The 22,365-nt window shown below is 37.3% G+C and overlaps 1 protein-coding gene across 1 annotated transcript; it reads right to left on the bottom strand.

Moving 5' to 3' along the window:
• Positions 1-9,518: 9,518 nt before the first annotated feature.
• LOC143588287 (F-box protein At5g03100-like) lies at positions 9,519-11,225 on the bottom strand. Its single transcript, XM_077069337.1, has 3 exons — positions 10,341-11,225; positions 10,042-10,230; positions 9,519-9,950 (listed from the first exon to the last, which is right to left on the bottom strand). The coding sequence occupies exons 1-3, from the start codon at positions 11,223-11,225 to the stop codon at positions 9,519-9,521; spliced, it is 1,506 nt and encodes a 501-aa protein (XP_076925452.1).
• Positions 11,226-22,365: the final 11,140 nt, after the last annotated feature.

The following is a 22,365-nucleotide window of genomic DNA, read 5'->3' as shown; positions in this document are numbered from 1 at the left end:
TCTATAATTCTTGTATACTCTCTAACCTTATATGCATAAAGAAAAGAAGAGAAAAAGGCTTCAAAATTTTAGTTAGTTTTAGGCCTCCGAGGACGTTGAGCGGGCCCTATACAACAGAATAACCACAACAGTCTTCCCCGCGTCCCCACTTCCTCTTAAGCTCTTTCTTTTCCATTCAGGGTTCCTAAAGCTAGTCACATGCTCTTTCACATCAAACCTACAACACAACAACAAAAATTCAAAACAAATAATCTTCTATTTTGAGTTTAATAAGCAAAACTGATAAGGCTAACGAAGTTTGGTGATTTGGTCACATGATTGAGTGATTGTTAAATAACACTATCACAGTAGCAAGTCTGTAACCAATAGCCAAAATAAAATCATAATCAATAACTATCAACCAACACGTTTTATAGTTTTATTATTTGCAAGGAGAATTTTCATAGCCTTAAAGCCACCTTAAATGGGACAACGATTCACATTGCATATTCTGTTTCAATCAATAAGAACGTGATATCTCATAGTCATTTCAATGATTCACATTGCATATTCTGTTTCAATCAATAAGAACGTGATATCATAGTAGCATATTCTACTATATTGTAACATAAATCGATCAGAAGGGTATAGTTCAACAAAATATCAAAAAAGTAATATATAACACATTGAATTGAAGTTACTTGATTGCCGGCAAGGAGGGTTTATTAGAAAAAGGGTGAGCCAAACACATATGCTTCATATCTACCTGTATGCATATACACACTATTTGATGTATAGTATTTAATTAGTATTTTAAGTTAAACTAAATCAACAAAAATAGAAATTTAAACAACATTTTGACCCCTGTAATCATCTCTGCTGGGATAAGATCACGTTTGGAGGGCTGATTTAAAGTACGATTTGGATTGCTGATATCAAATATTTGGTATACCGTCGTGAATTCTAATGTGGATGCTAGTCCGAAGAACCATAGATTGTTCAAGTTCCAGTTACGAGATTCCAAACCCTAAAATGGTTGTGAATTGTGATGGAAATGGTGAGGGGACGATAAGAAACGTACTGGGTCGGAAATTTTTGGGGGGGGGGGGGGGGGTGGGTGCATTTTAGGTTAGAGGGAACCCAGAATTTAATTTGGGTTGGAAGGCTATTAACGTGAATATAGGTACTTAAATTTAGGGACGTAAACGAGTTCAGGCGCTCACAACTTACTCGATATTGCATCGACAAAAAACTAGTAATGACCCGAGCTATTTCGAACCCAAGCCTAAAATAAAGCTCGTTTAGTAATCAAGTCAGACTCAATCTTTGTATGGGAAGTTCGCTTAGGCTCGTCGAGCCTTAACGAGCTTCGTGTGTTTTTAAGTATTACCAATTTTAGACGTCGGTGTATTAATCTCACATTGCACAACCTATCGAGCATACGTAGGGCTGTCAATTCCTAACACGACCCGAAACCCGACACGAACCTAACACGAAAAAATATAGGTTTTGGGTCGGCTGACACGACCCGTTTTCTTAAATAGGTCAACCCGAACCCGACCCATCTAAAAAACGGGTCAACCCGAACCCGACCCATCAAAAAATGGGTTGACCTGTTAACCCGTTTAAAAATTTTATAGAAGTTAATATTTTGATTTTAGAGATAAGAGGTGTTAAATTTTAAAGTTAAATACTTTAATTTATAATTTTTCATATATCTATTAATTTTTATAAATTAAATTAATTACTTTTTAAATATTTTTGTCTACTCTTCACTTCCATTATTAATATTTTATTAGTATTAACCATCTATTCTCTTATTATCTCCACTCGTTTATTCTTATCTTAAGCAAAATGTATGAACCTAAGTTTGTTAATTGGAAATGAGAGATAAATTGACAAAAACAATTAGATCTAACACAAAATTGTTAAAATGCTTTATATGAATAAGAGTAATTGATTGTCTAGGTTAATATTAAGCCACTAGATATTAATCATATTCGTAAATGAAAGTAAAATGGGTTGACCCGAAACACAACCTGAACACGACACGAATTTAAATGGGTCGACACGACCTGACACGAATAAATATATGGGTTGGGTTAGGGTTGAAGAATCTCGACACGCCAACCCGCCAACCCGAAACCTATTAACCCGATAACCCGCCAACCCGACAAGATTGACACCCCTAAGCATACGTAAACATAATTAAAAGCGTATGTAAGTTAACTAATAAATAATTAACGATCCGAGCTCAAACTTGAAAAAAACTACATCATGAGCTGAGCTGAGCTCGAGCTTTATAAAAAAGCTTGAAAAAAGTATTCTAAACTGTAATTTAAAATTTAATTGTAAAAAATTAAATAAAGGCGTTTTTATAGAGGTAAAAAGTTTGCAGTTTGTTGACCATATCTGAAAACATTTGTAGAAAAAAAAGTGTATAAGATCTAATAGGTCATGTACGGTCAACGATGAGTAAACATGTTGGTTGGATTAGCGTCAACATTGATCAATTAAGGGCAATTATATGAAGTCATGGAAAATTAGTGATGTATAAGATAAATTAAGATTAATTACGGTCACTGATTATAAAAAATGTTCAATTATGGTCGGTTAGTGTCATTAATGGTCTATTAGGGTCAATATTGGCCGGTTAGGGTCATTGAACGCTGACTACGGTTATTGTTGGTTGACTTGGGCCCTTGACTGGCAATTGGGGTCCGTGATAGTCAATGACAATTAAATGATAACAAATATGGTGTATAAATCAGTAGTTCATGGTCAAACATAGCCGATGTAGTTTAAAAATGGTTCATCATAGTGATCATGGTCATATATGGTGATTTATAGTAAAACTGGTTATATATGATCATTAACAATCTCATTGGTGTTGTATCGCTTATACCGATCGATAATGACTCTTTACAACCTAATATAACACCTACTACATAATATAGCACAATGTATTAAACACAATAAATGCATGTTATAATTGATAAATTACAGCGATTTGTAATGAAGCATAGTCAATGTAAGATAAGAAATGGTCAAATATAGTGATTCATAGTAAAATCAGATTTATATGACCAATTAAAACTTCTAATGGACCATTATCACGTATAGTTACCCGTAATAACTTTGTTAGATCAGGTAAATTGCAATCATAAGTTTGGGGTAGCCAAATTGCTTAAATTATTGATCTTAATTTTGTTTATTTATTATCAATATAAATATATATGTATATAATATTAAAAGAATACAAATTTGTTTTATATAAGTTTTAAGTTTATACCTAACAATGTTATATATTTGGGGAATGGAGTCGTCCGAGATTTCCCAACTCAAAGTCATATACAAAACTAAAAAAAATCAATCCGATGAAAAAAGACAAATTTTCATTCATCACGATATGAAAAAAGAGGGATTTCTAGGGACAACATTCCCACCCATATAATTTTTATTTAATTTTAATTTTCCAATTTATAATCATTTATTCTTCTAAAGTATACAAAATTCCCTCACAAATTTATAAATTTTTCCACTTTTTCATATTTCCCTCCTACCTGATTCTCATTTTTGCAAAATTCCCTCCAAAAATTTGGACTCAATAATATTCCCCCCATTTCCTGTTAGTACCTCTTAGCTAATTCATAACTCCCTTTCCAAGTTCCAGCTAATTCATCATTATTCAACAATGTGTGAAACTGCTAAGTTGGTTTAGTTAAATTAGAAAATTGTTCCTTTTCTTGTATGCTTTAAAAAGAACTTCAAAATTCATTCCTCAGTTTTTTTGGTCAATGAAACCATTTTCAACTTCAAAAATCTACAACTGCCATCTAACAGCTTTCAATCGGGATATCATACATTGCACTTTTATACTATTTTTTATGGTCTCACGCCATGAAATTGCCACATCACCACACAAAACCATGTTGTTCAAAGAAAATGGAGCCAAAAAAGAGGGGGAGGGGGGTTCACCTTTTTTTCCCCTTCCTGTTATTGTGTTAAAAGGTGGGGTTCACCCCACTAATAACCAATGACATATTTTTTTTCTTCTTTTTTTGTCTAATACATAGTTAACCCACACCACACAAATTAAAAGGCGGGCTAGTTAACATAGTAACCAACGTATTTATGATACAGAACCGCTAGAGAGATAACATCACTTATTTCTGTGACTATATGTACCTATTTCAGTCAACTTCCATTCGCACAAACAGAGGGATGTGAACGACGTTTAAATTATAGGCTTACCAATTAAAACAAAGTATAGGCATTAATTTTATAAATAAAATATTTTAACTTCATATTAGATTTTTCAGTGAACATAAGGTTAAAGGTAAACAACCACCTATGGGTATTGCTATACACTTGTACACGTGCCAATTTAAATCTCATTTGACTAGAATTTTTTTTTCTATCTTTTTTTTATTTTTCAAACAAACATGGTACAAACAAACTAATATTGAAAACCTAAATTTATGTGACAGAGATACAAAATGCCACTGTAAATATTGTTAAGAAAATATGGCGTATACAAAGTGCCATTAAATTAATAAACATTAGTAACACAAATACTAAATGCTACCAAAGTGTGTGCTAAGCAAATATGGTATGTATAAAGTGTCATTAAAACCTACATTTGAGTGGCACAAATACTAAATGCCACTAAAAGTGTATGCCAATCAAATGTTGCATACACAAAGTGTCATTAGAACCTAAAATAGTGGCACAAAAGCTAAATGTCATTAAAAATGTATGTCACTAAATGACATTTTATTTGTAGTGATTTATTAATTAATCAGGTACTAGCATAATTAATTAAATTGGTATTTGTTAATCTAGCGTACTTGATAAGCTAGGCTCGTTTGTTTGGGCTAACAAAGTTAACGGAATAACTTTATTTAACGACAGTCTTATTTTGCGTTCATATTCTTCAATTAAGTAATATATATACATTTCTCTCCATTATTAATAACATGTTCCATCCCTTGAATAAATTATTATGTGTGTATATATATACATTTCTTTTAATTTAATATTATATATATATATACCTATATTTCTTTTCTTTACTGGATTATTTAACTTGAAAATGTATCGGGTCAGACGGGGTTGGTTAAGCTTTGGATTAACTAGGAATAGGCCTCTCTAGCTCTTGGGCTTGGATAGGTCAAGCCCATTAGGTTATAATGGCCTTTGGGCCCCAACTATATGAGTCCAGTCGCATGGACCAGGTCCATTGCATGAACCAGTCGCTTGAATATTTCGCATCGCATGAACCAGTTCGCATGTCTCTCTTCACTTAAAAAGAATTCGCCCTAGAGCCGGGATTCGAACCCGGGTCTCTCCGCCCGCCCACAGCCCTCTGCCTTATCCACTAAGCTACACTCTCATGATGTTTAGAGAGTTGTTTATATTAATTATATATCCACATTACCTGCTACTTTTCTTTCCCTCTTTCTTTTCTCTCTTTTCCTTCCTTTTTCTTTCTTCTTTCTTCTGTTTTTCCTTTGTTACGAGAGTTATTATTATTATATTATTATTAGTATTATTATTAATACTTTTATTAATTTATTTCTATTAATATTAACAACTAAATATAAACTTGGTTAGATTCAAGCTTCAAATATTTTATTCTAGCTAGGCTTACAAAGAGTCAAACTGGCGTTAGATCTACAAGTCATGAACGAGCCGAACTTAACTAACGAGTTAAACGAATCCGACCCTCAAAGTTCACATTTTTACCTCAAGTTTATATTTTTATTAACCCTTAGGCCCTGATCTATGGTTCTACCAATTTTCATGGAGAACCGACACCAAATAAACCACCTTTATACTACAAACATACCTCTAAGCGAAATTCGGTTTAGGGTTTAGTCTTGACGCGAGCTAGATCTTGATTCTTCTTGTCGTTTGGATGCGAGAATCACTAAAACAACTTGGATCTCGTTCTCGGGTTTCAAGGTAAGGAGAGTGTGTGTGAAAATGGAAAGGTATGGAATTATGAAATCTAGGGTTTTAGGAAATGTTTAAGGGGTATTTATACTTTTAGCTCATGGACTTTAGGCCCATTAGTCTACTAAGTTCATGGTTATTGTTAGGTCCACACCCATTTAAGTCTACCATCTCTCATATTAATTTATGATTTATTCAACAGAAATTAAATAACAATGTTTATTTAAATATTACTTTATTTATTATTTCTAAAAGTCGGATGTTACACCCGTTAAGAGAGAGCTCCTGTTTAGAGGGAGTCGGATAATTAAAACTTTTAAAATTTTTGAGAAATTGATCCGACCTTTGGAAAATAATTAGAAATTATCTTTAACGATTCTAGCACATGAAAATAGTAGATCAAAAGCCAGCAAGACAATTGCTTGATGTGTAGATAGGCTTGACAAATGAGTTAGTGTCATAGTGATATAAACTAAATATCTGCCTATGCTAGTGGTTACACGTTATGAAATGGTTGCCGACTCCAACTAAAGTCATATCAATGAAGGCAGAAGCGTAAATCACATGTTATACCCAAACCTCTCTTTACCTGATCACAGTTGTGTTATGTAATCAAATGTCAATTTTAATTCTGTTGAGTCAAGAAAAATGTCAAGAAAAAAAGAGTCCAAAAAGAAATGAAAAGAAAAGAAAATAAAAACAAAGTTTAAAAGAGGTATGCCTTAGGATTTCTAACTTCTAATTTATTTATTCCTTTATTTTAATTCAAGCCATGGACTTTCTATGTTTGTAGTCATACAAGATCTGATTGTTAAGGCCCTGAATCTTCTGCTTTATTTTACTTTCTTTCTTTTGTTCAAGCCTTGGATTTTCTCTTTTTGTAGTCATACAAGACCTGATTGTTAAAGCCCTGAACTTCTGCTTTATTTTAATATTTCTAGATAGAGCCAAGTGTCCAAAGTGTTAATAAGCCTATTGTGATCAACTAAGAACGGTTTAATTCAAATTGAGGTGACATGTGAAAGCAAACTAAGCCCAAGATATGAGGGAGTCTGTAATTCGTCGGATTAAATAGGAATCGCACAAACATTGTGCCTGTTACATACGTTAACATATCACGTTGACATCAAAATACTTGTTTGTTTAAAGTGAACAAAGTATATTTACAAACGATTTTGGGTTCTTCGCATAATAATTTCCAAAAAGAAGTGTGGTCTAGAACGTTAATAGATAATGTGATTCCATGTCGTGATCTTTCTCACAAAAATAATTTAGTAAACTTTTAAGTAAATATTTTTTATGTATAACATTAATTTCATCTTTACTCATATCTTTTATTTCTTACTTTCATTTGTTTCTTTTTATGTTTCAACTTAAAAATATTATGTATATATTTTCGTAATTTTAAAATATATGAAAATGCCAAAAAAAATTTTAAGTTTTTATTGTGTTCGTAGTACATATTTTATTAAACCTTATTTTATTCAAATCGTGTGTTTTGTTGTCAAGGTCGTTCATGCAAAGTTTTTTGGAAACCTAGGACTTAAACAAATCACTTACAAGTTGAAGGACTGAAATTGGGAGGCTGTGTGAAAGAATTCCTCTTTGATCCTCAAGAGGTTCTGTGAACAAATCTTATTCGTTCTAAGTTTTGTGCAGTGGTACATGGACAGGTAGATCAACATCAAGTCGGATGCAGAAAGAAAAGTTGCAGATGCTGAAACGCTTAAAAGAAAACGAGAACGTGAAAGTTGGTGGTTTAATCTAAAAATAAACTGATTGTGTCTGAAGACAAGAAAAGAAACCAGTCGGCTCAAGAAAGTCAACAAAAGAAAATTAGATGTCGAGCCTCCCGTATATGATGTTTTTAAAATTTGCTGTTGTCGATCCTTCCCAAAAAATAAGATTGAAATTTTAAGTCTACAAAAATGGAAAATAAAGAATTGCCAAATATCCAGTCTCGTTCAAGCTACTGGATCAAGACAACTACTAAGTTTTAAAGAAATACAGTAGAAGACCATCTAGATGACCTATAGTAGTTTGCTTAGAAAATAGGCTATAGAGGATTTTGAAAATTGAGCCCTTTAAAATGTGGAGGCCTAAAATTTCTGCTTCACCAGCTTCACACTAGTGCCGAACTGCTTGCATGCCGATTGTACAAACAACATGCAACTTTTATTACCTGAACATACGTGTGTGATATTTAAGAACATGGATATATTAGTCTTCGTTAACGTCAAAGGACATGTATTTCACTAGTTATGCATATTGGTATTTACATAAAGGAGCATATGTATTCACGTATTTTATGATAATTAAACATATGCGCATTAGACTTGCTTTTTCAATACCGTTTCAATGCAAACAATTTAGCAATGCATTTCATGTTTTCACATAGGTAATCGTACTACACTAATATTTATTGGTTGTCATGACTTTGAGATAGTTAAGCATGATCAAATTTGCATTTAGGTGATGGCAGCTAAATGTATTAACTTGATTTTTTTTATTACTTCTCTAGTATGTTCTTTCTCAAGGTATCCTCAACTCGTTTGACCCGAACAAATTTGATACTTATTTCTGAAATGAGCCATTTTGACTCAGTCATTTTGCTCAAACTCGTTCCGACTCACCACCGAACCTACAAATACCTACAAAATCGATTCAACAAATATCAACAAAATTCTCTCTCCAAACTAGTTGGAAAGGGCATTCCTATGTTGAGGAGTTCAATATAATTAGATCATAAATACTATAAGTAGCAACCAAATAAAACAAAATAATCATCGACATAATTTAATCTTTTTATAACCATATTGTTCGTTCGTAAAATACAGCTGCGTATTCAACCTTAAAACAAGTTTTGGTTAACACGGCAGCTTGTTCTACCTTAAAAATTTTTTTTGACATGTTTCTTGTTTAAACATCAACCCTTTTTGACACTTTTTTGGTTAAAATATTAACCCGTTTCAACGTTTGAAAACACGTTTCAATGCATATAAAAACCATTTTGACATGTTTCTGTTTAAAACATTGTTGGCAAACCATAACAGATTAAACTAGATGAAAACGATGAAAAAAAATATTCCTACTAGCCTTGTTCTTAATTAACCTTTGTGTAATTCAGAAACCATTAAAGTCAGTGATTATATAAAGGGATTGAAGTAAATTAAGTAAATACTGTTTTATTAGGTAAATCTTATAAATAGGATAGTGATAAATCAAAATTCGCCTTATTCCTTAAACGGGAAAACATTGTTTCCCCACAAAATTTGCGCCTCCCTGAATGCTTTGACAACTGTGTGTCAAAGCATTTCATATAAGTATCACAAAGATATCCTAGATAAGCACAAGTTTAATAGGATCAAATATCACTGTACACATTACTAACTAATTGTAAAGCATACTTATTAAACTTCAGCGTTCCAAGAGGGCAACGTTAGGACAATTGATGGAACCTGAAAACAAAACACCACGAAATTATTAGGGTTAAAAGTACAAGTTTTACATAATAGTAGCAATTTCATTTTTCAAATGCTGAAAGTGGAATTTGAAATGAAAATTCAAGAGCTTACAATTTGTCAAGAAGACGGTTGTGATGCGGTAGCAGGTTGATGAACGTAGAGTCTTGGTTTCTTTGCACATTGAATCTTCACATAATCTGCCATATCATCCATGAGAGTCTCAACGTCAACACACAGCCTAGAGAAACTTAATTTCAACTTAGATTGATGTGATGATGTAGGTATCTTTGTGAGTATTCCTTCAGTTTCCTGCACTATAGAAACTATACTTTTATACATTTTAGCAAATTGCTCATTGTTATCTGTCATCCTTAACCAAAAATGCCATTTCCTTTCTGTGGCTAGTTGATTCTTAACTTCCATTGGTGCCTTGCCTTGCATCAAACGAGTTGTATTTGTTTCACTATTTTCTTTCCACTGATATAGTAGCACTTGCAGTTCTCTCATAAACATACACGCCAACACAATATTCTTCACAGTCTTAGCCTCCTGTGTGGATCATATAATATGCATGAAGCATATAGGTAGCTCCTAAATTAAATACCATTTCTTGTAGAAAGTATGAAAGATAAGAAAATACCTCATGTGAAACCATCGTGATGGTGGCACCTGGAGAAGCATCTAACAAATATTCTTTGACTTCATAAGACATGGTTACTTCCGGTCGTGCTTGCTCATTCAGAGAAACATAGTACGGATAAATCTTTAAACTCTTTAAGTTGGAAAACGGAGAAGGTAGACGTGAGATTAGTTCCACGGATGCAAGAAACTGAAAAATATACCAAACAACAAAGCAATCTCATAGTCATAATTAATTTGACATTAAGTGTAAGAAATTTGACACTAGGCGCGAATGAAATCATAAAGGGACAAATATACCTTCACAAATTCCAAGTTAAGTGTAAGAAATTTCACATTGCAGAGCTTTTGAAGAAGACAAACAAATTTGTGTTCCTTATCTTCACGGGAACATTGAGCACATATATCCACCGTCTCCAAATGGAGAAGGTCTGTAGAAAACTCGAAAGATAAATTACCACCTCCATAATGCAAAGAGTAAAGGTTGGGTGCAGAAACCAGATGTATTGGCGAAGATGTTATACTCGGATGCTTGAGTTGAGGTGTAATCACATTGATACCCTTACAACCGCTGCCACCTTCAAGTGTTAGACTAGTTAATCCAGGATGACATATATTGAAATCATTCGAGCTCATCATATTGCAACTTTTTAAGATGAGATTCTTCAAGTTTGCGCAGTTAGAGAAAACGCCATCACGCAATGCAGCTTTATGTAGATCCAGGGTCGCTAAAGCTGTTGCCTCCCAAGCAGGTAGGGTCAAGATGAAAAATCCACTCAAAGTGAGATGCTTGAGGAACTGAGAACAAAAGGCTGAAAAAGGGAATTCGAGAAACTTTCTACGCAGCCAAGTAATACTCAATTGTTGGACATTGTGGGAGATTGCGAAGTCGATAATTCTTTTGACAAGCGCATGGCTAACAGTGTCATGAAAAGAGACACTGATAGAATGTACATCTAGTTGATTCTTGCCTTTAGATAGAACGTATCTAATGAATTGAGAGAACTTGGAATACGTATGAAAATCCTCGCTTGAGAAACTGAGACATGGCATTGAAGTCCAGGTGTACCTCCATCTGGATGACAACGCACTTGTTCTAATTGCTTTTTTAGCGCCATTCAAAGCAAGGATTTTATGGATAATATCATCTGGCAAGCTGCTTAATCTATCACATTCTACATTCATTCTATTTGTATTGTGCCCAAAATCCATTCTCTCCCGCCTTTACCTTGACAGAAGCTACAATTTGATTGTGTGCAGCAGTTAACACATAATACAAACAAAGCACTCAAGATACAAGGGTTAGCATAGTTACATTATTGAAATTTAGAGGAATATATATTAAAAACCAACTTTTCTCCCCCCTCACATCTTCACTATTTAATTTTGTGTGTTTCTATTGGTGCACACGTACTCCATCATTCACTTTGTAATATATGTTTTAACTGTTAGCAACAGAAAATTATAAAAGAGATATTGAGATAAGCATTTAATATTGAAAATAAGCTTTTTAATATGGTAATTAAGTTATAATAGTATTGTAAGTTTAGGAAATTAATATCGGATAAATTTACAAACTTATCTGTTTTATCTTTTTTATAAATTAATTTAATAATATCAAATATAAAAACGAGCTCTCATCACCACAACATGAATGATTGATCTCACTTAAACGATTATATCTTTTTAGTTTTATCTTTTATATGCTATAATGAGTATACCAAAATTGACCAGTTTACCATTTGCTGCAACGCTAAAATGTATGAATTTGTATTTTTCCTTATTATAATGCTAATTACACGGGCGGTCCATGTGGTTTATCTAAATTACAAATGCAATGCCTATGTTTTTTTAAAGTTTAACGATACCGCAGAAACGCGCGGGGTGCTAATTACTAGTATAAAATTAATTCAGAAATAGTAACGAGCCAAGCTGGAGTAAAACTACTCACTAGCCAAGCTAAAACTTTAATAATAGAGATCGAAATGAGCCTCACTCAAACTTGAGTTCTATGTAAGTCAAATGACTAGACTCGACTAGGCTCATTATTGAAATTTAGATGGCGTTCACTTTCTGTTTCTAAACCATACATTTTTACTTTGACTGAAAATTGCAATATTTATATCAAACTACAACTAACTGTTTTATTAGTTATGTGAATTTGGGAAACTGCCTAAACATCCAATTTGTGGTAACAACTGTAGGGCTGTAAAACTAGGAAGCATGGGGATGGTAGTTTACATGGAGTACCCATCCCCGGGGAAAGAAACGCCATGGGGATGTTTCTTAAATGTTTCCGGTTAATGGGGGCAGATCCAAAACATTTCCGGGTTAATGGAGACAGCTCCAAAACATTTCGGGGACATTTCTATTTACTTTTAGGTTAGACGGAGAAAAGGTGTACCTGAACGTTCGCGGGAGGTTCAATTTCTGCTAGAAAGAGAAAGAAGAATAGACGGCCGGAAATGAAGAAGATGGAGAGAGCGGCGTATTGAAGTCTAAACCTTCGTTTTGTTATTTTAGGGTTATTTAGCGTTTTATTAACATTTAGCCCCGCTCTTTCACTCTTAACATTTAGTCCTTCAAGTTAATTAACTTTTACATAAAACTATTGAAGAGTACTATCAAATAAGTGTACATTTTAACAATTAACCCCCTACATTTTCACTAGTTTGCATTTAATTCTTAACCTTATAAATTTATATATAAAAAAAGGTATTAAATTAACATTATATATTTATTTTTTTATATTTTCTTTTTGCCTACCCTTATCTTAGATTGTGAGTTTTTCCGTTCCCCGTACCCGTATCGTCCCCGTATGTAAGGCCCCGTTCCTGGTAACCCTACTTTGGTGTTGGATTTACTCATAAACACAATTCTAACATCAGAGTTAATTTAAACTTTCGCGGAAATAATTTAAAACTTCAACATCACATTACAAACATGCATTTTTGTCATAGCATACAAATTGTCTTTTCATAACATAACATAAAATAGTCTTGACACTTCATCATAGATGCCAGTCTCTTTATCTCGTGCCATGTGTCCTTTCTCAAGCCAGCTGCCTCAACCTATCTGCCTGCGTGCATACTAAAAGTCAGCTATGCTGAGTGAGTTCTAGTTAATCAATTTAACATACAATACATTCCTGCCCTTACTCATACGCGTCCGAAGATACGTATTCATACCTTATTTTGCTACTACTTCTTTCACACATACTTTATATACATACTTACATACTTTCTCTCATAAAACCCTATGGTATACCATAAGCTATTCTACATTAAACATCACAGATATTGTAAGGGTCTGGTCCCTACTATCACAGATATTATAAGGGTCTGGTCTCTAACATCACAGATATTGTAAGGGTCTGGTCCCTAACATCACATATATTATAAGGGTCTGGTCCCTACTGCCTCGAATAACCATACATTTATCATACGTGTGTATTTTACCTGTCTCATGTATATATATATATATATATATATATATATATATATACATGCTCATTCATACTATCATTATCTAGTAATAACATCCAATACATAGTCATACATGTATCATACACTTATCAATTAAGTAAATGTATTAACTATCACATAAGAGTATGCACACAGCCCCGAAAACATTTCAAAGAGAAATGGGGCTAGAACTTACCTGAAGTCGTTTTCTCTCGCCGTTAATAGTAATTCCCTTCTTTAGTTGAGCACGGCTAATGTTCAATACATTAGACGTGTCAATTATCTATTACCACAACTACCTACATCTCAATTTATGAAACCCTCAACTAACGGGGGTCCGGGGGCAGCGCCTCTGGTAGCGGGGTCTAGGGGCGGCAGCCCCTAACAGGGTCCAAGGGGCAGCGCCCCTGGCTGGGGTTGAGCTGCCAGGTCAGCTCGGAAAAATTTTATTTTCATTAACAGTCCTTTAACAAAAATGCATCAGAAAATGAATTTTATAAAATTTCGCATGGAAGAATTTCGCTTCGCATGGAACTGTTTCGCTTCGCATGAAAGCGTTTCGCTTCACATGAAACTGTTTCACTTCGCATGGAAGCGTTTCGCTTCACATGAAACTGTTTCGCTTTTGCATGGAAGCGTTTCGAAATGCCTGCCTTTCTTCTTTTTTTTTTTATCATTTTTAAGCCATTTTACTTCGTGGCTCTTCCTCAGGACCTGATTTTTACTCTTTCCCAACTTTTGACACATTCTGACCCCATGCACCTGATCCTGAACCCATCTCTTGTAACATCCTAAAATTTTTATATTGATAAATAAAAGAAAGTTATGTTTAGTAAATTCACGTTTTAGTTATTTAATGTCGAGTAAGGAACGGGTCTTGGGCTTAGTTATTTTATGAACTCGGCCTGTCTCGACCCGTAGGAAGCCAACCCGAGCCTAACCAAACCCGTAGTATATAAACGAAAGTTCTTGACACTTCCACCATTTTTCACCATCTTCCTTCACTTACACCCACCCAAACACTCTCATTTCTAGAGAGAGAAGCTAGAGAGAGAAAGTTCTCAAATCACAAATCCGAGTCCACAATCTTGTTCCTAATCGTTTTTGGTAAGTCCCTCTCGAAAATCATCCGTTTTCATAACCATTTTCGACCTCAAATCGAGCAAAAACTCCCATTTTCGTAACTTGAGTTTTCGGGTCAAAAACCGCCTTGTTTTGGTGTCAAAATGCAAGCTTTTGTGTTTAAAAGTACTAGGAATCGATAGCCCTTTCAATCCCGAGCATTTCCATGTCAAAAACTTCGATTTTGGGTCAAAAATCTGGAAAATCTGGAAAACCCGTGGGTTTCTCCGTCGCCCAGCTTGAAGGAGTCGAATCAGACTCATTCGATCGAACCAGTCGATCGAATCAGTCCATTCGATCGAATGCGTAGATCGAACAAGTCCAGTCGACCGAATAGGGAAGCAACCGAATGGTCTCCAACTCATTCGATCGAATGAGTTTTGTATTCGATCGAATGAGTGTTGTATTCGATCGAACGTGTTCCTATTCGATCGAACGTGTTCCTGTTTGATCGAACGTGTTCCTATTCGATCGAACGTGTTGTATTCGATCGAACGTGTTCCTATTCGATCGAACGTGTTCCTATTCGATCGAATCAAGCCAGAACCAAGCTGTTTCCAAGTTCGCCTAAGGTTTAACTTCGCCTGAAGCGAAGTTCGTCTATAAAATAAATTAAAAACCTAATGGAAAATGTGTTAAGGCAGTTATCGAAAATAAAATTTTTCCAAGCTGACCTGGCAGCTTAACCCCAGCCAGGGGCTCTGCCCCTTGGACCCCGCTAGGGGCTGCCGCCCCTAGAACCCCGCTGCCAGGGGCGCTGCCCCCGGACCCCCGTTCGTTGTGGGTCATATATAGATAGAAATACAAACGAGTAGCAGTAGTTAATTGATATGTGTAAATATTATACAGTTAGCCGAGCCCAGTTAAAGAAAGGAATTACGATCAACGGCGAGCGTAACAGGATCCAGGTGAGTTTCTAGCCCCATTCCTTGTTATGTTTTCGGGGCTGTGTGCATACTTGATGTGTTGTTAATACATTTATCCAAAGTGATAAGTGTATGCCATAGGTGATATATGTGATATGTATGAATGATTGCTTGATGGTTCGTGAACGATCTTCGGATATTGCACGTACTGTCAGGTTGTAACGTTATAAATATGGCAAGTATGATATGTATGTTTATGTGTATGAACGTAAGAAAGTTAATAAAAGAAGGAAATGACGGTTGTATGGTTGTATGGTTACGAAAGGGGTACCGAGCCCTAATAATACTCGAGGTATGATGTATGGTTGTATGGTAACGAAGAGGGAATCGAACCCTACTAATATTCGAAAACATGGGACCAGACCCTAATAATATCTGTGATGTTAGGGACCAGACCCTAATAATATCTGTGATGTAGGGACCAGACCCTCATAATATCTGTGATGATAGGGACCAGACCCTAATAATATCTGTGATGTTAGGGACCAGACCCTCATAATATCTGTGATGATAGGGACCAGACCCTTATAATATCTGTGATGTTAGGGACCAGACCCTTATAATATCTGTGATGTTAGGGACCAGACCCTTATAATATCTGTGAGGTTATAGGGCGAAAGGCTCTTTAAAACGTATGATTATGAATGTAAAGAAAGTATGTAAGTAAGAAAGAAAGTATGTAAGTAAGAAAGAAAGTATGTAAGTAAGAATGAAGGTATGAGTACTTATGTGTGTATGAAAGAAAGTTATGAGGTTAAGTACGTATGTATGTAACAAGGTATTGTATGGTAGTGTATGATTAACTAGAACTCACTCAGCGTAGCTGACTTTTAGTATGCACGCAGGTGAGTAGGATGAGACAGCTGGCTTGAGTGGAGGACACATGGCAGAAGACTAAAGCCTGGCATCTGAAGATCCGATATGTTTTATAAGTTACGTTTTGATTATGAAAGACAAGAGGAATGTTTAAAGACATGATTATGAATTGATATGTAATGTTTTATGAAAGTTTTATATTCCGCGTAAAGTTTTTAATTAACTCTGATATTTAGAACTGTGTTTATGAGTAAATCCAACACGAAAGTAGGGTTACCGGTAACGGGGCCTTACAAGTTGGTATCAGAGCAAAGTTCGAGAGATTTAAGCATCCTACATGCTTAGACTCGAACAGAGAATGGGATTTAAGTAAGAAAGGAAAGAAGATGCCAGTTCAAGAATGCCATGTGTCGCTCAAGCAAGATCAGTAAAGGTAAAGTGCATGATTAAATGATGTATGTTAATAAGAAAGAAAGGATATGTGAACGATAGGGATAGGAATAATTGACTGTTTAAATTGACAAACTGCTTAAGTAGAACCAGCACAAATAGACTCATAAAGGGAAGTGTATATGACACGGAAAGTAACGTGATCAGCTAATCGCAACTGGCCACTGTTATTACCTGTTAGCCTTACTATCCTTGTACTAGATAGTTCCTTGAGTGATGATGTTTGTGTTTTCTCATATAGGATACTGATGGCTGGAGCTGGAGAATTTGTTGAAGCTGGGGGTCGCACTGGACGTCGTGGCAGGCCTCGTCTTGTCCGGCAACCCTCGGTAGAAGAAGCTTCCCACACCGAAGATGAAGGAAGCGCAGCTGGAGGAGACCAGAACAACAACGAAAAAGTTCAACTTAGCCCCGCAGTTCAAGCAGCCATCGTTCAGGCTGTAGTTTCTGCTGTGAAGAACCTGAATCCCGAAGGATCTGCTGGAAGCCGTGAACGAACTGCTGAAGGGGCGGGTGGTGATGGTAGGAAGGATGGGGAAGGTGAAAGAGGGGCCTCGAGTGGGGATAAGTCTGTGAAAGTCGATGATAGGAGAGGAGGACAAGGTGGGTGCAGCTATAAGTCCTTCAAAGGTTGTGACCCGCCTAAGCTGACTGGTTTAGGAGACGCAATCGCTACTCTCCAGTGGATAACCGCTATGGACAAGGTTATCCGCATTAGCGAATGCCGTCCCGACCAAGCTGTGGGATATGCTACTCAGTCATTCGTAGATGAGGCTATGTATTGGTGGGAGAGTGTGGAGCAGAGGAAGACCCGTGAAGAGATCAAAGAGATGAAGTGGGAAGATTTGAAAGAGTTGGTAATGAAGAAGTTCTGTGCAGATGCCGAGGTTGAAAGAACGGAGATGAAGTTCCAGAATTTAAAAGCCGGTATGATGACGCATCGTGAGTATACCACGGAGTTCAACCGACTATCTAGGTTGGTGCCTGACATGGTTGACACTGAAGTCAAGAGAATCAAGTGTTATGTGAGGGGGTTGCCACAAAAGGTCCGCATGTTAGTCAGGGCGGTTCAACCTGCTACTTTTGATTCGGCTGTTGGACTCGCGGAAATGGTCTATGCTGACGTGGCCGCGGATGATAGGGTGGAAAGGGACGAAGAGAAAGAGAAGAAAGGGGTCACTCCTGCTAAACGACCCGGTACTCAGTTATGGAACTCCAGGGATAAGAAACAGAAAGTGTGGGAGAAGAGATCGTGTAAGACCTGCGGAAAGAGGCATGGTGGTGAATGCAAGTGGGGTAAAAATTCTAATGTTTGTCTCAAATGTGGAAAGGCTCATGGTGGAGAATGCAGAATGGGGTCGAATGCCTGTTATAAGTGCGGGAAGGTAGGGCATTATGCCAATGAGTGCAGTGCGAAGCCAACATGTTACAAATGTGGCAAGACAGGCCATATGTCAAGGGAGTGCACTGAAGGTGTAGCTGGAGGTAGTGGAAAGAAGGATGCCGATCAAGCTAGGCCCAGAACTAGAGCCTACATGCTGACCCAGGAACAAGCCAGGCAGATTCCGGATGTCGTCACAGGTACGTTTCTAGTGAACGATGTTTCCGCTTCTGTATTATTTGATTCTGGTGCGAATAGAAGTTTTGTAGCTACGACGTTTAGTAAACTAGCTAAAATGAAAGGCTGCCGAGTGTCTGAAACTTTTGTAGTAGAAACCGCAAGTGACACTTCGGTGAAAATAACAAAAATGGTGAAGAATTGTAAGATAGAGTTAGAGGGACATGAGTTCCCTGTTACTTTGTATGTTATGGCCTTAGGAGGGTTCGATGTAGTCTTGGGTATGGATTGGTTGTCGGAGTTTGAGGCTCAGATAGTATGTAAAAGTAAGATGATAAGGTTAAAGTCATTGGATGGTAGTGCGGTGACGGTTTATGGTGATAAGGAGAGTTATGGACTTAATGTCATTTCGATGATAAAAGCCGAGGGTTTGTTAAGGCGAGGGTGCGGTGCCTACCTGGCGTATGTTGTCAACGCTACGGCCGAGACGAAAGAAATGAAGAATGTTCCTATTGTGCGCGACTACCCAGAAGTATTCCCTGAGGATCTTCCGGGGTTGCCACCTGAGCGAGAGATAGAATTTCAGATAGATCTAGTACCAGGAGCCCAGCCCGTCGCGAAGGCGCCTTACCGTCTAGCACCGTCCGAGATGAAGGAATTGATGTCCCAACTGCAAGAACTCCTCGACAAGGGTTTTATCAGACCGAGTGTTTCTCCGTGGGGCGCACCGGTTTTGTTTGTGAAGAAAAAGGATGGAAGTATGAGAATGTGCATAGACTATCGTGAGTTGAATAAGCTTACGGTAAAGAATAGATACCCCTTGCCTAGGATTGACGATCTGTTTGACCAACTGCAAGGTTCGAGTTGGTTCTCACGAATAGATCTCAGATCAGGCTACCATCAGCTGAAGGTGAAAGAGGTAGACATCCCTAAAACAGCGTTCCGAACGCGGTATGGACACTACGAGTTCCTTGTAATGTCATTCGGTCTAACAAATGCTCCTGCAGCATTTATGGACATGATGAATAGGGTGTGTCGACCGATGTTGGATAAGTCGGTTATCGTCTTCATCGATGATATATTGATTTATTCAAAGAGTGAGTCTGACCATGCCGAGCATCTGAGAGAGGTATTGGAAGTTCTGAAGAAAGAAAGGTTGTACGCCAAGTTTTCGAAGTGCGCGTTCTGGTTAAGAGAAGTGCAATTTTTAGGTCATGTGGTTAATCCGGAGGGGATTACCGTGGACCCAGCTAAGATTGAAGCGATAACGAATTGGAAGACTCCGCAGAATCCGACTGATATACGAAGCTTCCTAGGGTTAGCTGGCTACTATAGGAGATTCATCGAAGGTTTCTCCAAGATAGCCGCACCGCTGACCGGTATGACCCGTAAGACGATAGTATTCAATTGGGGAAAGTTTCAGGAGGAAGCCTTTGAAGAATTGAAGAAGAGACTCACGCAAGCTCCAATCCTTACTTTACCCGATGGTGATGAGGATTTTGTTGTTTGTGCTGATGCCTCGCATCAAGGGTTAGGTTGCGTGTTGATGCAACGAGGGAAGGTGATAGCCTACGCGTCTAGACAGTTGAAGGTCCATGAGAGTACTTACCCGACGCATGATTTGGAGTTAGCAGCTGTAGTGCATGCTCTTAAGATATGGAGGCATTATCTGTACGGCACTAAGTGTACTATCTATACCGATCATAAGAGTTTAAAGTACTTCTTCGAGCAGAAAGAACTGAACATGAGGCAGAGAAGATGGTTAGAATTGATAAAGGATTACGACTGTGAGATTAAGTATTACCCCGGTAAAGCTAACGTGGTCGCTGATGCGTTAAGTCGGAAGAATGAGGAAGTCCTTGCAACAGTGAAGTCATACAAGTTGATCATGAATTCGAGTCTTTTTGAAGAAATCATCAAGGTGCAGTCAGAAGTGTTAATAGACGAAGGGTTAGTAAAGAAGGAAAGGATTTATGGCCAGCAAGATGAGTTGATGGAAAACACTCATGGAGTTAAGACTAGGTTCGACCGTATGTGGATCCCACGCCATGGTGATCTTAGAAGTCGAATCTTAGATGAAGCTCATAAGTCAAGGTACTCAATCCATCCAGGAGCTACAAAGATGTACCAAGACTTGAAAAGAGATTACTGGTGGCCAGGATTGAAGAGCGATGTAGTGGATTATGTTGGTAAGTGCTTAACTTGCTTACAAGTCAAAGCCGAACACCAAAAGCCTTGTGGGAAGATGCAACCGCTAGAGATACCTGAGTGGAAATGGGAACACATCACCATGGATTTCATAACTAAGCTACCTCGTACAGCTAAGCAACATGATACCATCTGGGTGATTGTGGACCGTTTGACCAAGAGTGCTCACTTTCTGCCCATACGAGAGGCCATCTCGTCAGAAACGTTAGCAAGCTTGTTCATCAAAGAAATTGTAACCAAGCATGGAGTACCGTTATCGATCGTGTCTGATAGGGATACACGGTTTACTTCGAGGTTCTGGAAGAAATTTCATGAAGCTATGGGGACGAGGTTGAACATCAGTACGGCGTATCATCCTCAAACCGATGGACAGTCTGAAAGGACGATCCAAACCCTTGAGGATATGCTACGTGCTTGCGTTTTAGATTTTGGTGGAAGTTGGGATGATCATCTGCATCTGGCAGAGTTCTCCTATAACAACAGTTACCATTCGAGTATTGGTATGCCACCGTTTGAGATGCTGTACGGTAGACGATGTAGAACCCCGGTGTGCTGGGGTGAGATTGGTCAGAAGGAAATGGGAAGTATAGAAGTGGTTCAAGAAACGTCTTCAAAGTTCGATCAGATCAAAGCAAGAATGAAAGCCGCTCAAGACAGACAAAAGTCTTATGCGGATAAGCGGCGACGACCAATTGAGTTTAACGTTGGCGACTATGTGATGCTTAAGGTCTCGCCTTGGAAGGGGATTATCCGTTTTAGGAAAAGAGGAAAGTTGAGTCCGAGGTACATTGGACCGTTCAAGATTGTAAAACGTGTGGGTGAAGTAGCTTACAAACTGGATTTACCCGATGAGTTAGAAGGAATTCATTCAACCTTCCATGTTTCTCATCTGAGGAAGTGTCTAGCTGATGACACGTCTCACGTGCCCTTAATGGACATCGAGGTTGATGAACAATTGAACTACATCGAGCAACCGATAAAGATCGTTGATCGCAAGGAGAAGCAGCTTCGTCACAAGATTATACCCTTGGTCAAAGTGATATGGAAGCACCGCAAGGGATCTGATGCTACTTGGGAAGTCGAGGATGAGATGCGCAAGTTTTACCCTAGTTTGTTTATGTAATAGTTAGGTTTCGGGGACGAAACCTCTTTAAGGGAGGAAGACTTGTAACATCCTAAAATTTTTATATTGATAAATAAAAGAAAGTTATGTTTAGTAAATTCACGTTTTAGTTATTTAATGTCGAGTAAGGAACGGGTCTTGGGCTTAGTTATTTTATGAACTCGGCCTGTCTCGACCCGTAGGAAGCCAACCCGAGCCTAACCAAACCCGTAGTATATAAACGAAAGTTCTTGACACTTCCACCATTTTTCACCATCTTCCTTCACTTACACCCACCCAAACACTCTCATTTCTAGAGAGAGAAGCTAGAGAGAGAAAGTTCTCAAATCACAAATCCGAGTCCACAATCTTGTTCCTAATCGTTTTTGGTAAGTCCCTCTCGAAAATCATCCGTTTTCATAACCATTTTCGACCTCAAATCGAGCAAAAACTCCCATTTTCGTAACTTGAGTTTTCGGGTCAAAAACCGCCTTGTTTTGGTGTCAAAATGCAAGCTTTTGTGTTTAAAAGTACTAGGAATCGATAGCCCTTTCAATCCCGAGCATTTCCATGTCAAAAACTTCGATTTTGGGTCAAAAATCTGGAAAATCTGGAAAACCCGTGGGTTTCTCCGTCGCCCAGCTTGAAGGAGTCGAATCAGACTCATTCGATCGAACCA

Source organism: Bidens hawaiensis, unplaced genomic scaffold (assembly GCF_021521415.1).
Source record: "Bidens hawaiensis isolate Kalapana, Puna unplaced genomic scaffold, B.hawaiensis_p1.1 tig00036302_1, whole genome shotgun sequence".
Classification (NCBI taxonomy): Eukaryota; Viridiplantae; Streptophyta; class Magnoliopsida; order Asterales; family Asteraceae; genus Bidens; species Bidens hawaiensis.
The sequence above is the reverse complement of the archived record's forward strand: the minus strand, read 5'-3'. Positions and strand labels throughout refer to the sequence as shown.